Source organism: Molossus molossus, unplaced genomic scaffold, assembly GCF_014108415.1.
Source record: "Molossus molossus isolate mMolMol1 unplaced genomic scaffold, mMolMol1.p scaffold_m16_p_10, whole genome shotgun sequence".
NCBI lineage: Eukaryota > Metazoa > Chordata > Mammalia > Chiroptera > Molossidae > Molossus > Molossus molossus.
Window position 1 is genome coordinate 22,425,490 of NW_023425345.1, and position 22,803 is coordinate 22,448,292.

General features: G+C 39.6%; 2 protein-coding genes across 2 annotated transcripts; one reads left to right on the forward strand and one right to left on the reverse strand.

Annotated features, from left to right (window-relative positions):
* The first annotated feature begins 8,565 nt into the window (after positions 1-8,565).
* On the forward strand, positions 8,566-17,374 carry APOBEC1 (apolipoprotein B mRNA editing enzyme catalytic subunit 1). Its single transcript, XM_036252292.1, has 5 exons — positions 8,566-8,581; positions 13,780-13,807; positions 15,622-16,019; positions 16,649-16,767; positions 17,225-17,374. Exons 1-5 carry the CDS (start codon positions 8,566-8,568, stop codon positions 17,372-17,374), a joined length of 711 nt encoding a protein of 236 aa, XP_036108185.1.
* LOC118623211 (40S ribosomal protein S4-like) lies at positions 11,882-13,765 on the reverse strand. The gene is given in 3 exon segments (XM_036250738.1): positions 11,882-12,030; positions 12,033-12,659; positions 13,762-13,765. Coding segments are annotated over 3 exon segments (780 nt in total).
* Positions 17,375-22,803: the final 5,429 nt, after the last annotated feature.

A 22,803-nucleotide genomic window follows, 5' to 3' on the forward strand; every position in this document is an offset into this window, starting at 1 on the left:
ACTATAATATTTAATTTATTCAAAATTATATATATTGACTAGTGTGTTACTATTTTGTACATATTTGAAAATGCTCTTATTAAGTTTTAATTTTTTTTATCCTCACCCGAGGACATTTTTTTTCCATTTTTTTTGTTCAGATAGAGTGGGAGGGAGAGAGAGGAAGAGAGAGAGAGAGAGAGAGAAACATCGACATGAAAGGGACAAATCAAGTGATTGCCACCAACATGACCAACCAGGGCCGGGGACAAACTGCAACCGAGGTACGTGCCCTTAGTGGGAACCGAACCCGGGCCTCTCTGGACCGCAGGCCAATGCTCTAACCACTGAGCCAAACTGGCCAGGGCTTTTTTTTATTTTTTTATCCTCACCCGAGGACATTTTTCCATTTTTTGTACAGATAGAGTGGGAGGGAGAGAGAGGAAGGGAGAGAGAGAGAGAAACATCGATGTGAAGGGACACATCGAGTGGCTGCCACCCGCACGACCAACCAGGGCCGGGGACAAACTGCAACCGAGGTACGTGCCCTTAGCGGGAACCGAACCCGGGCCTCTCTGGACCGCAGGCCAATGGTCTAACCACTGAGCCAAACTGGCCAGGGCAAGTTTTACTTTTAAATATATTTGTATTGATTTTTTAGAGAGAGGGGAAGGGAGAGGGAGAGGGAGATAGAAACATGGATGTGAGAGAGAAACATCAATCGGTTCCCTCCTGCATGCCCCCTGTAACCAGAGCATGTAACCAGAGCATGTGTCCTGACCTGGAATTAAACTGGGACCCACAGAGCCACACTGGCCAGGCTTAAGTTTTACTTTTATTTATTTATTTATTTTTTTATCCTCACTTGAGGACATATATATATATATTTTGTATTTTGTTCAGATAGAGTGGGAGGGAGGGAGAGAGAGAGAAACATCAACGTGAAAGGGACACATCGAGTGGTTGCCACCCACACGACCCAACCAGGGTCGGGGACAAACTGCAACTGAGGTATACGCCCCAAGCGGGAACCGAACCTGGTTCTCTCTGGACCGCAGGCCGATGCTCTAACTGCTGAGTCAAACTGGCCAGGGCTTAAGTTTTACTTTTAGATAAAATAATCATAAGTACTAATAATTTTTCTTTCACCTCAGTGTTTCAGGAACAGATGTTCTAGTATTTTCTTTCCCCCACCCGAATGTTTCAAGGTGTACAACCCCTAAGCTGCAGGGAACCTTACTTTGTAGACTACTGCTTTGTTGGGGATGTGACTTTGCTCCTGTTTAATGAGCACAATATTGACTTTAATGATCCAAGTCTCCCGACACTAGCCTGATGAAGACCTATTTTTCCTTCATCACCTTTTTTTTTTTTTTAATCCTCACCCGAGGACATTTTTCCATTTTTTGTTCAGATAGAGTGGGAGGGAGAGAGAGAGAGAAACATCGACGTGAAAGGGACACATCGAATGGCTGCCTCCCACACGACCCAACTGGGGCAGGGGACAAACTGCAACCGAGGTATGTGCCCTTAGTGGGAACCAAACCTGGGTCTCTCTGGGCCACTGGCCGATGCTCCAATCACTGAGCCAAACCGGCAAGGGCTCTTTATTGCTTTTTTAGATAGAGGAAGGGAGAGGGAGAGGGAGATAGAAACATTGATGAGAGATTGGGCCCACAACCTAGGTATGTGCTCTGACCGAGAATCGAACTGGTGACCTCTTGGTACATGGGTCAATGCTCAACCAGTGAGCTACACCGGCCAGGTGGGTTATTTGTCTTTTTATTATTTTTTTTTTAATCCTCACCCAAGGACATTTTTTTCATTTTTTGTTCAGACAGAGTGGGAGGGAGAGACAGAGAGAGAAACATTGACGTGAAAGGGACACATTGAGTGTCCCAACCAGGAGTGTCCCATTGAGCCTCCTGCATGACCCAACCAGGTCTGGGACAAACCGCAACCAAAGTACGTGCCCTTATCAGGAACCGAACCCAGGTCTCTCTGGACCGCAGGCCGACCCTCTAACCACTGAGCCAAACCGGTCAGGGCTGTCTTTTTATTGTTGAATGTAATGGCTACTGATATAATTGTGATATGAGACCCTTATGAGATATATGACTTGCAAATATTTTCTCTTATTCTGACTTGTATATTTTATTCTTTTTTTTTTTTTTTTTGATTTTATGAATTTTTTATTTATTTTTTTGTTACAGATATTTTACCTTTTTACCCCATTGGCACCCCCCACCCCACCTCCGCCCCGTGCCCAGCTTAGTATTTTATTCTTTTTAAAAAAGTTTTCAAAGCTTGTCCGGCCAGTGTGGCTCAGTATTTGAGTGTTGACCCATGCACCAAGAGGTCACTGGTTCTATTCCCAGTCAGGGCACATGCCCAGTTTGTGGGCCTGATCCCCAGTTGGGGGCATGCAGGAGGCCAATCGATGTTCTCTCTCATCAATGTTCCTCTCTCTCTTTCCCTCTCCCTTCCTCTCTCTAAAATCAATAAAGAAAAAAAAATTTTTTTTAAGTTTTCAAGTTCTATTTCATTTATTTATTCATTTATTATTTTATTTATTTTTGTTGATTTAGAGGGAGGGAGAGAAAGAGGAGAGGGGAGGGGAGGGGAGGAGAGGGGAGGGGAGGGGAGGGGAGGGAAGGGGAGGGGAGGAGAGGAGAGACATCCATTAGTTGCCTCTTGAATGTGCCCTGACAGGGAATCGAACCCACCACCTTTTGGTGTACAGGACAACACATACCAACTGAGCCACATCAGCTAGGGCTCCTTTTTTGTTGTTGTTCACAATCATGTCCTTTTAACACAAAAGTTTTTAATTTTAATGAAGTTTATTTTGTTGTTGTTTGTACTTTAGATATCAGATTTAAGAAACTGTTACCTAACCCAAAGTCTTGAAGATGTATTCCTATGTTTACTTCTAAGAGTTTGATAGTTTTGGCACTTATACTTAGATTTTTTGTTCATATTGAGTTAATTTTTATGTAGTGTTTGAAGTAGAGATCTGAATCCATTCTTTTGCATATGGATAGCTAGTTATCACAGCACTATTTGTAAAAAGAATATTCTTTCCTATTGAATGATCTTGGCACCCTTCTTTTTTCATTTTAAATCCACCCGAGGATATTTTTCCATTTTTGTTCAGATAGAGTGGGAGGGCCCTGGCCGGTTTGGCTCAGCGGTTGGAGTGTTGGTATGCGGTCCAGATAGAGTGGGAGGGAGAGAGAGGAAGAGAAGTAGAGAGAGAGAAACAGCCATGTGAGAGGCACACATCAACTGGTTGCTTTCCGCACAACCCGGAAACGAACCTCAAGTGAGGTACATGCCCTAGACTGGAATCAAACCCTTGACTATTGGTCCGTGGTCCAACACTCTAACTTCTGAGCCAAACTGGCCAGGGCTTGGCACCCTTCTTAAAAATCAGTTGACCACATGAGGGCTACTGTTAAAAAAAAAAAAAAAACAAAAAAGCCCCCAGAAAATTAGTGTTGGTAAATTTGTGAAGAAATTGGAAACTTTGGATGGTGCAGCTAATAGGGGTATAAGGGTAGAATAAAAATATGATTTTATTTTTTCTCCTCTTCCTTTCTTTTTCCTTTTCTTCCCTTTTACTAACAGAATGTGCAATTGATTAATTAGCTGTATATGTTTAACCTTATGTCTGGCTAAGATTTGTTGCAGTTCTCAGTTGACCAGGCAAAAACAAAGAGACTTTTAACCCAGCCCTGAACTTACACACCTGGTCAGCAGGAATGTGGAGGCTGATTGATTAGGACTCAAAAACACCCAGATGATGCACAACCGATCATTGCTTGACCGGTTTCAGAATGCTGACCATCCTGTTCTGGAGACCAGTAATGAAGACATTCGTCAAGACCCAAGACCCCCACAGGGACTCAAATTCCAGGACTGCAAATCACCATAACCCCCTCTGTATTCCCTGCCCACATTCCCTTTCCCCGATTCCCCTATATAATAAGCTTTCTCCCAGCAAGCTTAAGAGAAGGTGAATGTTAGGGTTCTCACTCATCATCTTCCCAGATTTCCAGCATCTGATATCATTAAATGCACACTGATAATACAATCTCTGTCTCTGCTTTTTGACTGGGTAGTGACAAGCAGTATGAGCTCTGGACTCAGCTGATCTCCCGTTTCACAGCTGCTATGGAAGACAGTATGGAGATTCCTCAAAATATTTAAAATAGAATTATCAGATGATCCAGCAATCCCATTCTGGGTATATATGCAAAAGAATTAAAAGCAGAGCCCAGTGGGTGTGGCTCAGTGGACTGAGTGTCCTCCCATGAACTGAGAGTTTCTGGTTCAATTCCCAGTCAGGGCACATGCCCAAGTTGCAGGCTCGATCCCCAGAAGGGAGCATGCAGGAGGCAGCTGACTGATGTTTCTCTCTCACTTTGATGTTTCTATCTCTTTCTCTTTTCCTCTCTCTCTAAAACTCAATAAAAACATTAAACACACACACACACACACATTGAAAAAATGAATTAAAAGCAGGGGTAAGAATGGAAATATAGCCCTGGCCGATTTGGCTCAGCGGTTAGAGCATCGGCCTGCGGTCCAGAAAGACCCAGGTTCAGTTCCTGCTAGGGGCATGTACCTCGGTTGCAGTTTGTCCCTGGCCCCAGTTGGGTCGTGTGGGAGGCAGCTACTCGAAGTGTCCCTTTCACATCGATGTTTCTCTTTCCCTCTCTTCCTCTCTCTTCCTCCCACTCTATCTGAACAAAATATGGAAAAATGTCCTCAGTTGAGGATAAAAAAAAAAAGGAAATATATTTTTGCACAACCATTTTCATAGCAGTACTATTCACAGTGGCCAAAAATGTGGAAGAACCCACTTGTCCATCAATGAGTGAATGGAAATGAAAAATATAGTAAATACATACAATGGAATGTTATTTAGCCTTGAAAGGGAAGGAATTCCTGTCACATGCTACAACTTGGATGAATCTTGAGGATAGGATACTAAGTGAAGTAAGTCAGTCACAAAAGACATATGGTATTATTCCACTTAATATGAAGTATCTAAAGTAGTCAAATTCATAGAAACAAAAAGTAGAATAATAGTTGCAAGGAGCTGAGGTAGGAGAAAATGAGGAGTTGTTTTGGGGTATAGAGTTTTAGTTCTGCAAGATAAAAATGTTCTGTGGATCTATTATACAAAAATGTGGTATAGTCAATACTACTGAACTATATGTTTAAATATGGTTATTATATAACCCATTTTAAAATTTCTTTACCTTCAGCTACTATTCCTCCTATTTAATTTTATGTTTTTCACCCCAATTAAAATTTTAAATAAAGTAAAATCAATTGACTATAGAAAAATTTTATGTTCTCTCCCTCTCTCCCTTCCACTTTATCTAAAAATCAATGGAAAAATATCCTTGGGTGAGGATTACCAGAAATAAATAAATAAAAACAGAAAAAATTATATAAAAAAGAAAAGAAAATTAAAACACCAATGATACTTACGATCAAATGTCCTTTGAGTAAGTAAAGTTTTTGTAGACAAAATCCAAAAGTCATTAACCACAAAGGCAAATTGATAAATTAAACTTCATTAAAATTGAGAACTTCTGTTCTTCAAAAGACACAATTAAGGAAAAGAAATGGCAAGCCAGAGATTGAGAAAAATATATATACAGATATTACAAAGGAATTGTATTCATAATATATAAATAACTCTTACAACTTAGTAAGGAGACAAACAACCTAATGAAAACTGGACAAAATACTCAGACTTTAGAAAAGAAAATATATAAATAACCAGTAAGCTGTTCAACATCATTAATCATCAGGAATGTGCAAATTAAAATCACAGTTAGATACTACCATGCATCCACAAAAATAACCGCAATTAAAAAGGTTGACATTACTGCCCAGCAAGTATGGCTCAGTGGATTGAGCATGGTCCCATGGACTGAGAGGTCCCGTTTAATTCCCGGTCAGGGCACATGCCCAGGTTGTGGGGGGCATGCAGGAGGCAGCCAATCGATGTTTCTGTCTTATATAGATGTTTTTATTTCTCTCTCCCTTCCTTTCTCTCTAAAAAATTTATAAAAATATATTTAAAAAATCAAACACTTTAAAAATAAATAAATAATAAATAAAAAGATTGACATTTCCAAGTGTTGGTGAGGATGTTGTGCAGCTGGAACTTATACTCTTGGTGAGACCATAAACTGGTATAACAACTGGGTATTTTTTTTATCCTCACCCGAGGACATTTTTTGATATTTTGTTCAGATAGAGTGGGAGGGAGAGAGAGAGAGAAAGAGCGAAACATCAACATGAAAGGGACACATCAAGTGGCTGCAACCCACATGACCCAACCAGGGCCAGGGACAAACTGCAACTGAGGTACACGCCCCTAGTAGGAACCGAACCTGGGTGTCTCTGGACCACAGGCCCACGCTCTAACCGCTGAGCCAAACCTGCCAGGGCTGGGCATTTTCTTAAAAGTTAAACATACATTTAGCAGTTTGATCCAGCAATTCCACTCCCAGGTTTTTACCCAAGAAACAAAAAAAGAAATATGTTTATGTAAAGAAATGTACACAATATCCATATCATTCTTATGCATAATAACCTAAAATTGGAAATAATCCAAAGTCCATCATTGGGTGAATGAATAAACAAATTATTATACTCATAAAATAAAAGTTACCTCTGATACACCTACTCACATATATCAGTTTTACAGAGAAACTGAGCAAAAACATTCTGTGATTCCAGTTGTAAGAAATTATAGAACAGTCCAAACTAATCTATGGTGACAGAAATATCAGTGGTTGGCTGGGATTGAAAGTAGCAGGATTGACAGATAACTTTTTTGGGTGACAAGAATCTTAAATATCTTGATTGTGGAATGGTTATATAAATATATGTGTACATATTAAAAAATGCATGAATTTCCAGGAACAGAACATTGATCTATCTTCAATCTCTTTTACAAAGAATGAATGCCATGGCAGTCTATCATATCTGATAGTTCTGAGTTTTCTAAAACAAAACAGAAGATGGATTAAACATTCAACAAGAATTCTAGTAGACACACATTTAAATTATATTCCACCTTAACTATTGCATATGTGCCACCTATGAGTGTGTCTGACTGTATTAGTTTCCTCTAGCTGCTGTAACAAATTTCCATGAACTTAGTGGTATAAAACAACAAAAATTGTCTTACAAATCTGGCGGACAGAAGTACAAAACAGGATCTCACTGGGCTAAAATCAAGATGTCATCAGGGCAGCATTGCTTTATGAGGCTCTAGGGAAGAATCCATGTCCTTGCTTTCTCGAGATCCTAGAGGCTGTCCTCGTTCCTTGAATCATAGTCCCCTTCCAGCCAGTAATCACTTCACTCACATCTCTGCTTCCATCTTCACATTCCTTCTCTGACCGGCTCTTTGCTTCCCTCTTTTAAGAGTCTGTGTGATTGAATTGGGACGACCCAGATGATCCAGGATCTTCTCCCTACGTCAAGATCCTTACCCTAATCACCTCTTCAAAGTTACTTTTGCCTTTATAAGGTGACATACTTATAGGTTCCAGGAATCAGGAGAACATCTTGGCGGAGGCGGGGGGGGGGGGGGTGTTATTATTCTACCTACCATGAAATTCTTGGCTTTTAAAGGACCTTCGTTTAGAATGTGGCATTTCTGTTCCCCTTCAACCCTTACCTGACACTCCAAAAAACTGTTTCATTTTGTGGATGTTACAGCTTGACTTTCATAATTAGGGAGAGTTTTCTATTTAGGGCTCAGGTGTTGTGTTCATAGATTTGAGATTTAAAGTTCAGGGGCTCTAGATCTGAGACCTTAGAGGAAGCTTTAGGTCTTGAGAATGACCTCAATTCTGGGAGTGTGCGCTAAAACTCAGAAGAACTTGACCCAAGTTTGGGGCAACAGGGGACAATAGTAATAGGGAATGTATATGGTATTCTCTTTTTAGAGGAGCATAAAAAACATAAGTGGACTTGGCTTTACATTTATTTAGCCTTAGCTTCAAGAAGGAAGAGAGATCACCTAAAACTTTTCACCTAATTACCTGACTCAGAGGACAAAGTTCTCCTGATTTTTCATCTCTCAGTGCCCCTCCCCTTTCCAACAGCATTTGGAGCAAAGAGCAAAACAAGAGGAAGTTATAAATAAATTCTCTCTTCTAGTTTCTCCTTCTCTGTTCTCTCCAAGAAAGAATATGTCAGTCTTGCCTTAACCTTAATTTAAAGGAAAGGGAAAGTTTTTTAAATTCAAATATAATCAGGAAAGAATTTTGTAATTCAGATTTCTTCAGGAATTTACTTTGCTGGATTATTTATTTGTATCATCATCTTTCTTGTCAACCCATTGATGCAAACCCCACACCAATTTCTCTCTTAATCTGCTACCTATTTGTACCCAGTCAGTACCTGAGACTCAGGAATGAGTCATTCTCTGCTCAAGCAAGTGACCGTGGTCACACCTGAAGAAACAGTGTTAAGAAATATTGTTGACAGGAGCAATCAGCACAGTCTATAGCTGCAAGGAAGAAAATTCAGTGACGCGGTGCCATGGCTTCTGACAAAGGTAAAATGGATCCAGATCCCAGTAAGTTTGATATTCTTGAAAAGGTGCAGAAAATCTGTGTGTGTGTGTGTGTGTTTTGCTTGTGTCCTTGGGTATTTTCCAACTTTCCTATTTACTGCTATATTAATTATTACTATATTAATAAAAAATGTTTTTATTGATATTTTAGAGAAAGAGGAAGGGAGGGAGAGAGAGATAGAAACATCGATGAGAGACAGAAACTTCAACCAGCTGCCTCCTGCATGCCCCCCACCCACAATAGGGATCAAGCCCGAAACTGGGAATCAAACTGGGACCTCTTAGTCCATGGAATGACATTCGATCCACCGACACACTGGCCGGGCAATACTATTCTTTTTTAAATATAATTTTATTTACTTTATTTTAAAATTATCTGCCTCCCTGTAGATATTATTTTTGAAGGAGATTAATCTGCTGAAGTTTTGCCAGAATGGTGACTGGCTGCACTTGGTTAAATAAGATTTGTTATCATTATTGATCCTAACTATTTACATCTACAAATAATTTTGATCAAATGACACTAAATCAATGCTTGTTTAACCACAATAACAAAAGAAGGAAAATACACAACTATTAAATAACAATTTAAGATAACAACAGAAGTGATACCACAAAGGCATGTTAATTATTTAAGGTTTACCTAATTAAATTTAGAAAAATTCATGGGAGAGGGAGAACACTTCAGGCTGTGGAAGGAAATAATTTTCAGATGAAGTGGGATTTGAACTGGATTCTAAAAGGGTAGAATTTAAGTTGGCAAAGAGAAGACAGTTCCAGGTTGGTTAACATAAAGACTTTGAGAGAATTTACAAAGATTGTGTTTGGAATATACTGAGTACACTGGTTAGGCTAGAGAAGAGTTCATGGAAATAATCTACAGTGAAATTAGAAGGCAAATTTGAAGTGATATTATAGAGGACTTTGAATGCCAGGATAAGGAGATTAAGGTTGAAATGATTGGTAAGAGAAAATCTCTGGAGAACTTGTGAATAGCACAGAGATGACTGAAATAATGCTTTAGACTTATTTACCTGGCATTTGATGCCTTTTGGGCTGGAAGCAGAAAAGACTGGAAGCAAGTAGACCAGTTAGAAGACTATTGCAAGAGTGTGGGCATGATGTGATTGGTGGAAATACAGATATCAGTCTTGGGTTTTAAGAAACAATTTTTTTCCTCCATTATATTTTTCTTTATTAAAATCTCTTGTTAGTGTCACGTTGGGGGAAAGACTAACAACTTTATTTAGTTGAAGTACATGGTTAATTTCCCTGGATTTTCCTAAAAACATGGTGTGTTTTATCCCTCAAACCATATCTTTGCCTTGCATCCCAGGGGTAGATACTGAGAATATATCTCACCCTCTCTTTCTGAAGTTCTCACTGCTGCTTCACCTCCTTCAAAGGAAGTGTCCTCCCACCATCAATAGGACCTTCTTCTGCAGGTATGACTGTTTCTGTAAGGCCACCCTCATTCAGATTAAGGTCTGATCAGTGCCCATTCCAAGGTGCCCTTTCCTCCTCTCTCTGAGCTCAAAAATTCCCTTTCCTCCTTTTAAGGGTGAGGTTTATTCTTCAGGTCACACGTAGAATAATAGTGTTTCTTATTCGATCTTAATTCCTAGATGCCTGGGGGCTTGTATACCATCTTAAGAGCAGAAGCAGAGAGGAAAAAGAGCATTTATGGAAAAATAAAGGTATTTTAGGCAACACAGGAGAATAGATGGTTTCAGGCATATACTGTGGAGGGTCTTGGAACATGTTCCCTGTGGATAAAGGGGGACTACTGCATTCCTTTCTCCGAAGCCGTGTGCATTGGACACTCGTGACATACCACATCAACTCTTACTTCCCAGCTCCCAGTTCTGCTGTTGACCCTACTGTTCTGTTCTTTTCCTAAGAGCAATAATTATTTCTTATTTCTCTTCATCCTTCCAGGTTAACATGATTGCTAGGGAGAATTTTGATGCCCTTGAGATCTTCTACACAGCAGGATTTTGCTTGTCAAATGTCTTTAGTAACCACTGGGCTCCAGTTGAAGTCTGCTTCTCTTTCATTGGCTCGATAATATCCTTCTGGATGCTCTTTGCAAATGCTTTTTTTTTTTTTTAATCAGAAAGGGTTTAAAAATTTTTTTAATTAATTTTTTTATTTTTTTAATAGGCTTTATTTTTAAAAGAAATTTTACATTTACAGAAAAATAGATAGTACATAATTGCCATGAACCTGGCATCAGTTTCACCAACTACTAATATCTTATATTGGTACGGTGTACTTGTTACATTTTTTTTTTTATCCTCACTCGAGGACATTTTTCCATTTTTTGTTCAGATAGAGTGGGAGGGAAAGAGAGGAAGAGAGAGAGAAACATCGATGTGAAAGGGACACATCGAGTGGCTGCCACCCACACTACCCAACCAGGGCCGGGGACAAACTGCAACTGAGGTACATGCCCTTAGCGGGAACCAAACCAGGGTTTCTCTGGACCACAGGCTGACGCTCTAACCGCTGAGCCAAACCGGCCAGGGCTACTTGTTACATTTAATAAACCAGTTTTAATAAATTATCATGAATTAAAATCTATACCTGCATTTCAATTACAGTTATATAAACAATCAAAACAAAACAACTTATCTTGCTAGAAACTTACAAACTCAAATATATGTAGAAAGCACGAGAGTTAACTGCCAATGCAGCCGTGAGACAGGAAGTAAGAAATATGACTGCCCTGGCCGGTTTGGCTCAGCAGTTAGAGTGTCGGCCTGCGATCCAGAGAGACCTGGGTTTGGTTCCCACTAAGGGCATGTACTTTGGTTGCAGTTTGTCCCCGGCCCTGGTTGGGTCATGTGGGTGGCAGCCACTTGATGTGTCCCTTTCAAGTCGATGTTTCTCTCTCTCTCTTCCTCTCTCTCTCTCCCACTCTATCTGAACAAAAATGAAAAAATGTCCTCAGGTGAGGATAAACAAAAAAAAAGAAATACAAGTAAAAGGGAATCAACGAATAAATGGAACAAGAGCTCTCAGGAGCTGATGGCCGTCACAAATTGAAAAGTACAATGAACTAACCCAGAGGTGTATAAAAAGGAAGTGAGACTGACTCAAGGGTAAGGGACTGTCATACTCATTTAGCTGTTAAACCCCAGAGGAATAGGGAACAAAATTTAGGTTATGAATTACTAGCCCCTTAGTGGGCATGCCAATTCCCCCAGTTTTCTTCCCCTCACCCCATGCTGTGTTAACTTTAATGAAGTATAAAGATTCTTCTAATCATGTCACATCGGCTCATTTCACCAGCTGTTTGGCTGCCAGTCTCTTTTCTCTCTCTTCAGCAATGGTGAGGCAGATACCCTTGCCATGGGGTTTGTTGCCTTTGCCGATAACAAAAATGTTGGAGAGCCGGGTGGCAAAGCTGTTGCCATTACCATCTTTCAATGAATCACATCAAAAGAACCAGGGTGTTTCTCTCTATTGGTGATCACGCCAATTCTTCCCAGGTTAGCACCTCCGGTCACCATGCACAGATTACCGGTGTCAAACCTGATGAAATCGGCGATTTTGCCAGAATCCAGATCAATCTGAATGGTGTCGTTCACCTTGATGAGGGGATCGAGGTAGAGGATGGTGCACGCATCGTGGGTCACCAGATGAGGGATTCCCTTTGTGCCCACAAAGATTGTCCTCACTTTGCACAGCTTGTACTTGGCCTCCTTGGGTGTAATACAATGAAGAGCAAAGTGACCCTTGGTGTCATAGATCAGATGGAAATTCTCTTCGGTCTTGTCAGTGCTGATGACATCCATAAACCCAGCAGAGTAGGTGACATCGGTTCCGACCTTGCTATCGATCTTAATGAAGCGTTGCATGCAGATCTTCTTGACTTCATCTCCTGTGAGGGCATACTTCAGTCTGTTCCTTAGGAAATTGATGGGAGGGAGACATTCTGTCAGCTTGTGGGGACCGGTGGATGGCCGAGGAGCTAACACACCAGTCAGTTTATCCAGCATCCAATACTTTGGAGCTGCTACACGCTTCAGATGCTTCTTGGGACCATGAGCCGTGGCTTAGGTGGGCATGGAAAGAGGACTGTCTTCTTGCTAATTAAAACGAAATGAAGTTGATAAGGATAAAGTAGTCACCTGCCACGTTCGTGTCTCTGCCTTCGACGCAATGGTGTCTGACCAAATTTTATTAATTTTTTTAGAGAGGAAGGGAGAGAGAGAGAAACATCAATCGGCTGCCTCCTGTACACTCCCTACTGGGAATCGAGCCTGCCACCCAGGCATATGCCCTGACAGGGAATTGAACCAGGACCTCTCAGTCCATGGGACAAAGTTCAATCCACTGAGCCACACTGGTTAGGCATAAATGCTTTTTTTAAAAAAACTCATCCCTTATACAGTTATCTTTTCTCCTTTCTCTTAAGTTGTGGTTTAAAAAATATATGTATATTAAGCCAATGTTGTTCCAGCCTCTCTCCATACTACCAATTACTCTTTCTGTACATTGTAATTTTAATTGAGATAACCGTAACTTAAAACATGTAGCTTTAAGAAATAATACAGCCCAGCTGGTGTGGCTTAGTGCATTGAACATCGTCCCATGAACTGAGAGGTCCCAGTTCAGTTCCCTGTCAGGGCACACGTCTGGGTTGCCAGCTCAATCCCCAGTAGGGAGCATGCAGGAGGCAGCCAATCCATGTTTCTCTCTCACATCAATGTTTCTATCTCTCTGTCCCTTCCTCTATCTCTAAAAAATCAATAAAAACATATTTTAAAAAAAGAAATAATATAGACAGACTCCTATTACATTTTGCTCACTTTCACCCAATAGTTACATTTTGAATAATGTCACAACCAGGATATTAACATTGGCACAATCTGCCAATTTTCCCCATTTTAACTTGTACTCATTTGTGTGTGTGTGTGTGTGTGTGTTTAGCTTTATGCAATTTTGTCACCTGTATAGATTTGTGTATCTATCAGCACAGTCAGATCTAAACAGTTCCAATAGTACAGATCTGTTTTATGGCCCTTTTATAACCACCTCCTCCCTCTTGCATTACCACGTTCCTAACCATTGATAACTATTGATCTGTCCTTACTTCTAAAATTTTGTCATTTTAAAATGCAACTCAACTTGTATATGGGTGTTATTTGACATACTCATCTCTTGGTCAACAGGTCCTTCAGCTGGTGATCCCACCTTGAGGTAAGAATAATACTGTTAGCCTTGACCTAGTAGCTCAATTGATTAGAGCTTCATCCCAATAACCTAAGGTTGTGAGTTTCCTCTCCAGTCAGGACACATATAAGAATGAACCAGCCGCCCTGGCCGGTTTGGCTCAGCGGTTGGAGCGTCGGCCTGCAGTACAGAGAGACCCGGGTTCGGTTCCCGCTAAGGGCATGTACCTCGGTTGCAGTTTGTCCCCGGCCCTGGTTGGTCGTGTGGGTGGCAGCCACTCGATGTGTCCCTTCACATCGATGTTTCTCTCTCTCTCTCTTCCTCTCTCTCCCTCCCGCTCTATCTAAACAAAAAATGGAAAAATGTCCTCGGGTGAGGATAAAAAAAAAAAGAATGAACCAGTTAATGCATAAATAAGTGGAACAACAAATTGATGTTTCCCTCTCTCTCTGTGTCTCCCTTCCTCTAAAAATCAATTTTTTTTAAATGTAAAGAATAATACTGTCATATTGTGCATTTAATAAGTGGGTATTTAAGAGTTGGGGGACTATAGCTATCCTTATTGTTTCTTTCCTCTTTTACCATGTTTCCATTCCCCCCCCCTTTCCAACTTCATTCTCTAGGATATTGCTTTATATGTCTTAGTTCTTATGTCTTTTGGTTTCTGTTCAAATAAATTATCTTCTAGCTTTGTTCTGTTATTGTCTTAGTAATGTTCTTTTCTCTCTCTCTCTCTCTCTCTCTCTCTCTTTCTTTCTTTCTTTTTTCTTGTTAATCCTCACTCGAGGATATTTTTCCATTGATTTTTAGGTAGTGTAGAAAGGAAGCATGAGGAGAGAGAGACAGAGGAAAACATCGATGTGAGAGAGACACATCAATTGGTTGCCTCCCTCACAATCCCAACTGGAGCCAGGGATCAAATCTGCAACCCAGGTACGTGGCCTTGACCAGGAATCGAACCTGAGATCCTTTGGTCCGTGGGTCAACACTAACTGCTGAGCCAAATTGGCCAGGGCAATGCTCTTCTTTCTTTAGATCACATGTTTTTATAGCTATTAGTGAAAGGTCCAAGGAACTGATTTGTCACTTTGATTTCATCTTCCTATTTCTATTATATGCCCATTTTACAGACATTATAACGGGGGGGGTGTCTTTTGTCAAGGAATATATTATCTCATGATGGATGGACTTATTGATATAATAAATGAATGTGATACTTTAGGGGTGAGTGAGAAATATTAGAATGTAAAAAGCTTATGAGTCAACCACATTGAAAAGGAGAGTCCTCAGCACAATCCTGAGTTTTCTGCATCACAGCTTGGACACACGGAGAGTGTTCAATTGAAAGATGCCATTGAAAGCAAGTTGACTCTCTTATGAGGTATTAGTACACAGAATTTAAAGTGGAGAATCCTGAGGCTAAATTGCTCTCTTCTTAGTCTTGGCAATAGAATTTTGTTGGTAATTTGAGGTTTCTACACCTGAGAAAATCAAGTTAGGGCTCACTGAGGAATAGTCAATATTAGCAATTGGGACATGGCACCTCTAAGAATGAGACAGAAATATTAGAATATAATGAGAAAAATGACACTTTTATATCTGAATTTAAGACTAACAAGCAATGGTACAGAGAGAATGGTAACCGGATAACATGATTTGGGATAAATCTCTTCACTGTGTTTGTGATAGAAACTCTCATAATTCAAATGGACCTCTCTATATGAGAAAGTTTCCCGAGATTCATGTTTTAGGTCTGCCTTTTAGAAGAGGGGAGCATTAAACGCTTTTTAAAGTTCCTCTAAAAATTGCATGACAATGTGGGAGTGCTTTTTATGTTTTAGGAGGAGAATTGAACCCTGGGAATTTGAAGCATCCTTTGACCCCAGAGAACTCTGTAAAGAGGCCTGTCTGCTCTATGAAGTCCAGTGGGGCACGAGTCACAAGGTCTGGCGAAACTCAAGCAAAAACACCACCATGCACGTTGAAGTCAATTTTATAGAAAAATTCACTTCAGAAAGACGATTTTGCTCACCCGTCAGCTGCTCCATCATCTGGTTCTTGTCCTGGAGTCCCTGTTGGGAATGCTCCAAAGTTATTAGAGAATTTTTGCATCAACGACCTAGTGTGACTTTAGTTATTTATGTAGCACGGCTTTATTACCACATGGATCAACAAAACCGACAAGGACTCAGGGACCTCATTAATAGTGGTGTGACTATCAGGATTATGAGAGCCCCAGGTAAAAAAACAAAAAAAAAAACAAAAAACAAAGATCTTAAGTGTTTATGGGAGACTGTGGTGGCAGTATGTCTTTAGGTCAGGAAATTGATTATTCTAGAGTGGAAGTCTCAGGAGTAAAAGTTCAAAATAATATGAGAAGAGGCCAGGTTTGAAATTCATAGCAGGGTAAGTCATAAAAAATATGACTCCTGCCCAGCTGGAATGGCTCATTGGTTGAGTGTCGACCCATGCACTAAGAGGTCACTGGTTCCATTCCCAGTCAGGGCACATGTCAAGGTTGTGGGCTCAATTCCCAGTAGAGATCATGAAGGAGGCAGCCGATTGATGTTGATGCTTCTCTCTCATTAATGTTTCTATCTCTCTCTCCCTCTCCCTTTCTCTCTCTCAAAAATCAATAAAAATATATTAAAAAAATATATGACTCCTTTCTCCACTTTGCCACTATGGGCCTCTCAGCCATTTTCAAATGAACTGCTTTGTTCTTTTTAGGAATTCTGGGGGAGTCTAGCCCATCTGCAGTAGCAAATAGGTCAGTGGGCTTTATATATGTTATATATTTAAGTTTAGTTCTCTTGAAGTAACTTTCTGTTGTATTTGTTGAGTGAACCAAGATTTGTGTTTCCTTAGAGCATGATTACTGCTGGAGGAATTTTGTCAACTACCCACCTGGGAAAGACGCTCACTGGCCAAGATACCCCCCTCTGTGGATGGAACTTTATGGACTGGAACTTTACTGCATAATTTTAGTAAGTTATTATTTTTTTAAAAATATAGACTGATTTTAGAGAGGGAGGAAGGGAGAGGGAGAGAGAAATAGAAATATCTATGAGAGAGATCATCAATTGGCTGCCTCCTGCATACCCCCTACTGGGGATTGGGCCCGCCACCTGGGCATGTGCCCTGACGGGGAATCAAACCAGTGATCTCTTGGTGCATGGGTCAAAACTCAACCACTGAGCCACACTGGTCGGGCTGGACTCCCTATTAATTAGATATTATTATTATTATTACAACACATACTAGCTCTACAGAATTGCAGACATTCTCCTTTTCCGTATTGGTGGGTATCATTCTATTGAAGAAATGGAGGTGTCTCATTTGTATTCTCTTGAGAATAGTTCAGTGGTCTTCCAACCTATGTTATAAAATGCTTGTGATAATAATAGGATTAAGAAAAATATCCTAACTTCTTTTTTATTTCAGAATCTCCCTCCCTGTTTAATGATTTCAAGAAGATGTCAAAAACAGCTTACATTGTTCAGACTGAGTCTTCAAAATTGCCATTACCAAATGATTCCACCCCCTATCCTTTTAGCTGCAGGGGTGATACAACTTCCTGTGATTTGGAGATGAACAGAATGATTCTTTGCAGGCAATGATGATTCACTAAAGATTGAGTGCCATTAGAATCTAGAAATTTTCTGTTTCTATAACTATAAATTCACAAACTATAAATTATATAAAAAAGTAAAGAAGACTATCCCCTTTACAATAGTATCAAAACAAAACAAAAAATACATAGGGATAAATTTAACTAAGGAGGTGAAAGACTGAAAACTATAAGATATTGATGAAAGAAATTAAAGAAGACACAAATAAATGAAAGGGTATCTATGTTCATGGATTAGAAGAATATTATTAAGATGTTTATACTACCTAAAGCCATCTATAGATTCAATGCAACACTATCAAGCTTCCAATAGAATTTTTCACAGAAAAAATACAATTCTAAAATTCATATGAAACCACAAAAGATCTGAATAGCTAAAGCAATCCTGAAAAAGATCAAAGCTGGAGGCATTACAATTCCTGATTTCAAACTATAGTACTAAGCTATAGTAATCAAAAGAGCATGGTACTGGCATAAAAACGTAGAACAGTGAAACAGAATAGACAGCCCTCAAAATAAATCTATACATATGTGGTCAGTTAATATTTGGTAAGGAAACCAGGAACATTCAACAGGGAAAAGATATTCCCTTCAATAAATGATATTCACATGCAAAAGAATGAAATGGAACCCCTATATTACACCACTCACAGAAATTATTTTAAAATGCTTTAAAGACTTAAATGTAAGACTTGAAACCATAAAACTCTTAAATTAAAACATGGAGGAAAGCTCCTTGACCTTAGTCTTGGCAATAATTTTATGGATATTACACCAAAAGTACAAGCAACAAAAGCAATAATAAACAAGTAGGACTACAGCAAATTAAAAAGCTTCTGCATAGCAAAAAAAAAACAATCAACAAAATGAAAAGGCAGCCCTGGCCAGTTTGGCTCAGCTGTTAGAACTTCGGCCTGTGGACCAAAGAGTCCCAGGTTCAATTCTGGCCAAGGGCATGTAACTTGGTTGTGGTTCATCCTGGCCCCGGTTGGGGTTGTGTGGGTGGCAACCAATTGATGTGTCTCTCACATTGATGTTTTTCTCTCTCTCTCTCTCCCTCCCACTCTGTCTGAAGATAAAATATAAAAGTATCTTTGGGTGAGGATTAAAAATAAAATGAAAAGGCAACCTACAAAATGGGAGAAAGTATTTGTAAACTACATATTTGATACGGGGTAAATATCCAAAATATCATACAACTCAATAGCAAAATAAACAAAAACAAAAATTTAAAAAAAACCCTCAAATAATTTGATTTAAAATGGGCAAAGGACCTGCATAGACATTTTCCCAAAGAAAATATTTAAATGGCTAACAGCAACTAATGAAAGTTGGTCAACATCACTAATTATAAAATAAAATGCAGATCAAAACTATAATGAGATAGTACCTCATACCTGCTAGAATTTCTACATTCAGAAAGACAAGAGGTAAGTGTTGGTGAAGCTTTGGAGAAAAAAGAACCCTTATACATGGTTAGTGGAAATGTAAATTGGTATAGTCAATAGGGAATACAGTATGGAGGTTCCTCAAAAAATTAAAAATAGAGCTACCATATGATTCAGCAATTATATTCCTGGGTATTTATCTAGAGAAAAAAAAATCACTATCTTAAAGAGATAGTTCACTCTCATGTTCATTGCATTATTTACAATAGCTAAGACATGAAAATAACCTAACTTTCTATCAATGGATGAGTGAGTAAAAATATTATACATATAATGGAATATTATATAGCCACAAAAAGGATGACATTCTACCATTTGCAAAAACATGGATGAAACTTGAGGGCATTATGTTATTTTTAATAAGTCGGACAGAGAGAGATAAATACTATATGATCTCACTTTTATGTGGAAAAATCCCAACTCATAGGATCAATGAGCAGATTAGTGGTTGCCAGGGCAGGGTGAATGTGGTCAAAGGGTGCAAACTTCCAGTTTTACAATGAATAAGTTCTGGGGATGTCATGTACAGCATGGTGATTATAGTTAACAATACTGTATTGTATACTTGAAATTTGCTAAGAGAATAGATCTTAAATATTCTTACCTCCCCCCAAAAATTGTAACTATGAAGTAATCAATATGTTAACTCACCTTATCATTTTGCAATATATACAAATATCAAATCATTATCTTGTACATCATAAACTTACATAATATTATGTCAATTGTGTCTCAATAAAGCTGGGGAGGGGGAATGAAAACAAATAAATCTAAACAAAATAGACCCAGAAACATAGAAGTAGGGTACAGATTGACAAACTTCAGAAGAGGGGGTTGGTAGGGGAGGGGAAAGGAAGAGATAAATCGCAGAACTTATATGCATGTATGCTTAACCATGGACATAGACAACGATGCTGGGGATGGGGGGGGGGTCAGGGGAGGGTGTCAGTGGGGGAAAAAGGAGAAACATCTGTAACAAAAATAAATTATTAAAAAAATAAAACGAATCTAGAAATTTTCACAAACATCAGTATCGTGGATTATGTTATCTGCTACTATTTCACAAATTACCCCATACTTTGTGGATTAAAACAACAATAAATATTTATTATATCACAGTTTCTCTGGTCAGGAATTCAGGAGTAACTTAGTATGCAGTCATATTGTCAGTGAGGGCTGTAGTCTTCTCAAGGCTTGACTGAGGCTCGAGAATGTGCTTCCCAGATGTCACACTCACATGGCTGGCAAGTGAAGGGAGGTCTCAGTGTCTTGCCATGCAGACTCTCCACAGAACTGCTGAAATATTTCCATGACAGCCCTGGCCGGTTTGGCTCAGCAGTTAGAGCATTGGCCTGTAGTCCAGAGAGACCCGGGTTCGGTTCCCGCTAAGAGCACGTGCCTCGGTTGTGGTTTGTCCCCGGCCCTGGTTGTGTCGTGCGGGTGGCAACCACTTGATGTGTCCCTTTCACGTCGATGTTTCTCTCTCCCTCTCCCTCCCACTCTATCTGAACAAAATATCAAAAAATGTCCTCGGGTGAGGATAAAAAAAATATATATTTCCATGACATTGCAACTAGTTTTCTATGGAGAAAATGATCTGAGAGAGACCAATGTGGAGCTTACCATGTCTTTAATGATCTGGTCTTGGAATCATACATTATTTATTCTGCAGTGTTCTACTGGTCACACCAGCCAGTCATAATTCAGTGTGGGAGGGGACTACACAAGGAATTGGGTCTCAGAAGATGACAATCATTGGCGGTCATCTTGGATTTTATATGTAAGAACTTCCACTGTGTTTTCAGGACAAATAATTATTTGAAGCCAATTTCTAAGAAGAAGCTAAAGGGAAACAAAAGACAAAGTAGCATTTATCTTTATTTTTCTTTATTGATTTTAGAGAGAGAGGAACATTGATGAGAGAGAACATCAATTAGCGGCCTCCTGCATGCCCCCTCCCCCGAAAATTGGGCCCACAATCTGGGCATGTGCCTTGACCAGGAATCAAAGTGGCGACCTCTCGGTGCATGGGTCGACGCTCAACCACTGAGCCACACTGGCCAGGCAGATCATCATAAGATTTAATAGATGATTTATTATTCAGAATTTGCAGGATGATTTATTGTTGCACTTAATAACATCCTGAACTTGAGTAGCTAAACATTTAAAAAAGGGTTATATTTTAGCTCACACTGCAATCTAATGCAAGTTGGGTGGGAATGTCATTGCTCTGTGCAGCTATTCAGGAAGCCACATTCCTTTCATCTGATGACTCCACCTTTCCTATATCCTTGGAGTCCTCTAGTGAATTCTCTTCGTTTTATTTATCCAGCACACAGATGGGGGTGGAGGAAGAAAGAGAGAGCTAGAGTAAGAAGGAGGAGGAGGAAGGGAGGAAGAGAGAGAAGGCATTACGTTGTATGAAAGAATGCTTTTTAGAATGAAGGACTGGATGACTATGGCAAACATTACCGCTGCACCTGTTCCACAAACCAAAAATCAGTCATGTAGCCCCACCTAACTGTAAGAGAGGCTCAGCCTCTATGCCCAAGAAGAAATGAAAATGGGATTTGATGAACACATAACGTGCCTGTCACAATGAGGAAACTAGGACACTGAGACACACCAGGGTCAGATATGAAATGTCATGGCAAGAACGGAACTAAAAATCAGTGTCTTTTTTTTCTGAGGCATTCAGGATATGTCAGTAATCAACTATTACTGATTTTCATGCAGTCAGACTGGCTCAATTGTTTGTCTGGCTTTCTTTCCTGGGTTGGCATGGGTATAAGGCAGTCTCGTTCTGGGGCATAAATACAGGCGGGGAATTTATTAGATGTCTCTATGAATAGTATCTGTCTATGCCTTTTTTAAACTGTTGTGAAAGATGCCATTTATTAATTGTTCTTACAAAAATATTTATATTAGGAAAGAACTCTTTAAAATTTTTTTAATTTAAAAAAAAAATGTTTTTATTTATTTTTTTTAGAGAGAGAGGAGGGGAGAGAAACATCGATGTGAGAAACATGGATCGGCTGCCTCCTGTATGCCCTCTGCTGATGATTGAGCCCGAAACCCAGGCATGTGCCTTGACCAGGAATTAAGCTGGGACCTCTCAGTCCATAGGAAAATGCCCAATCCACTGAGCCGCACTGTCCTGGCTAGAAAAAAACTCTTAAAGACAGGAGACAGTTTCTGCCATGGCCAGGTGGCTGTTGGTTGGAGTGTTGTTTCGTACACCAAAAGGCTCCAGGTTCGATTCCTGGTCAGGGCACATACCCAGGTTGTGGGTTCAATTCCCAGTCAGGGCATGTGTGGGAAACAACCAATCCATGTTGCTCTCTCACATCTATGTTTTTTTCTCTCTCTCTCTCCCTCTCTCTCTCTCACTCTCCTCAATGGAAACATATCCTTGGGTGAAGATAGGAGACATGAACAGATAATATGTGCTTCCTTTTATTATACAAGAATAGTGGCAATCACTGATTTTTTAAAGTCTCATTTGTTTCAGTTTTCAGGACAATGAGAGCTAAGTTTTATAAACATCTATTGCTTTGTCTTATATACTGAACATATTTCTCCATACTCCACACCCTAGTCACTTACCTCCAGTCATTTTATTTTTGCTTTAAACATTTTTGCTAATTTGAATACTTATATTCATGATTTAAGAAGTTAGTACGAATAATTCATAAAAATGTGAATATAGCGATTAAAAACTATGTGATAAAGTTACGAAATAATATAGGAAGGACCTACAATTTTAACTAAATAGATATATGAAATAGTTATATGCCTATGATTACCATATTTCCAGAAGGATAAATCTGAGTTGACTCTTGGCTAATCTTTGGGGTAGATACAAATTTTTGCAATCTTGAAATCTCCTTCTTGCCAAAATACGCTCATTCTGATATCTTTACTTTCTGTTGTTTTGAGAGCTT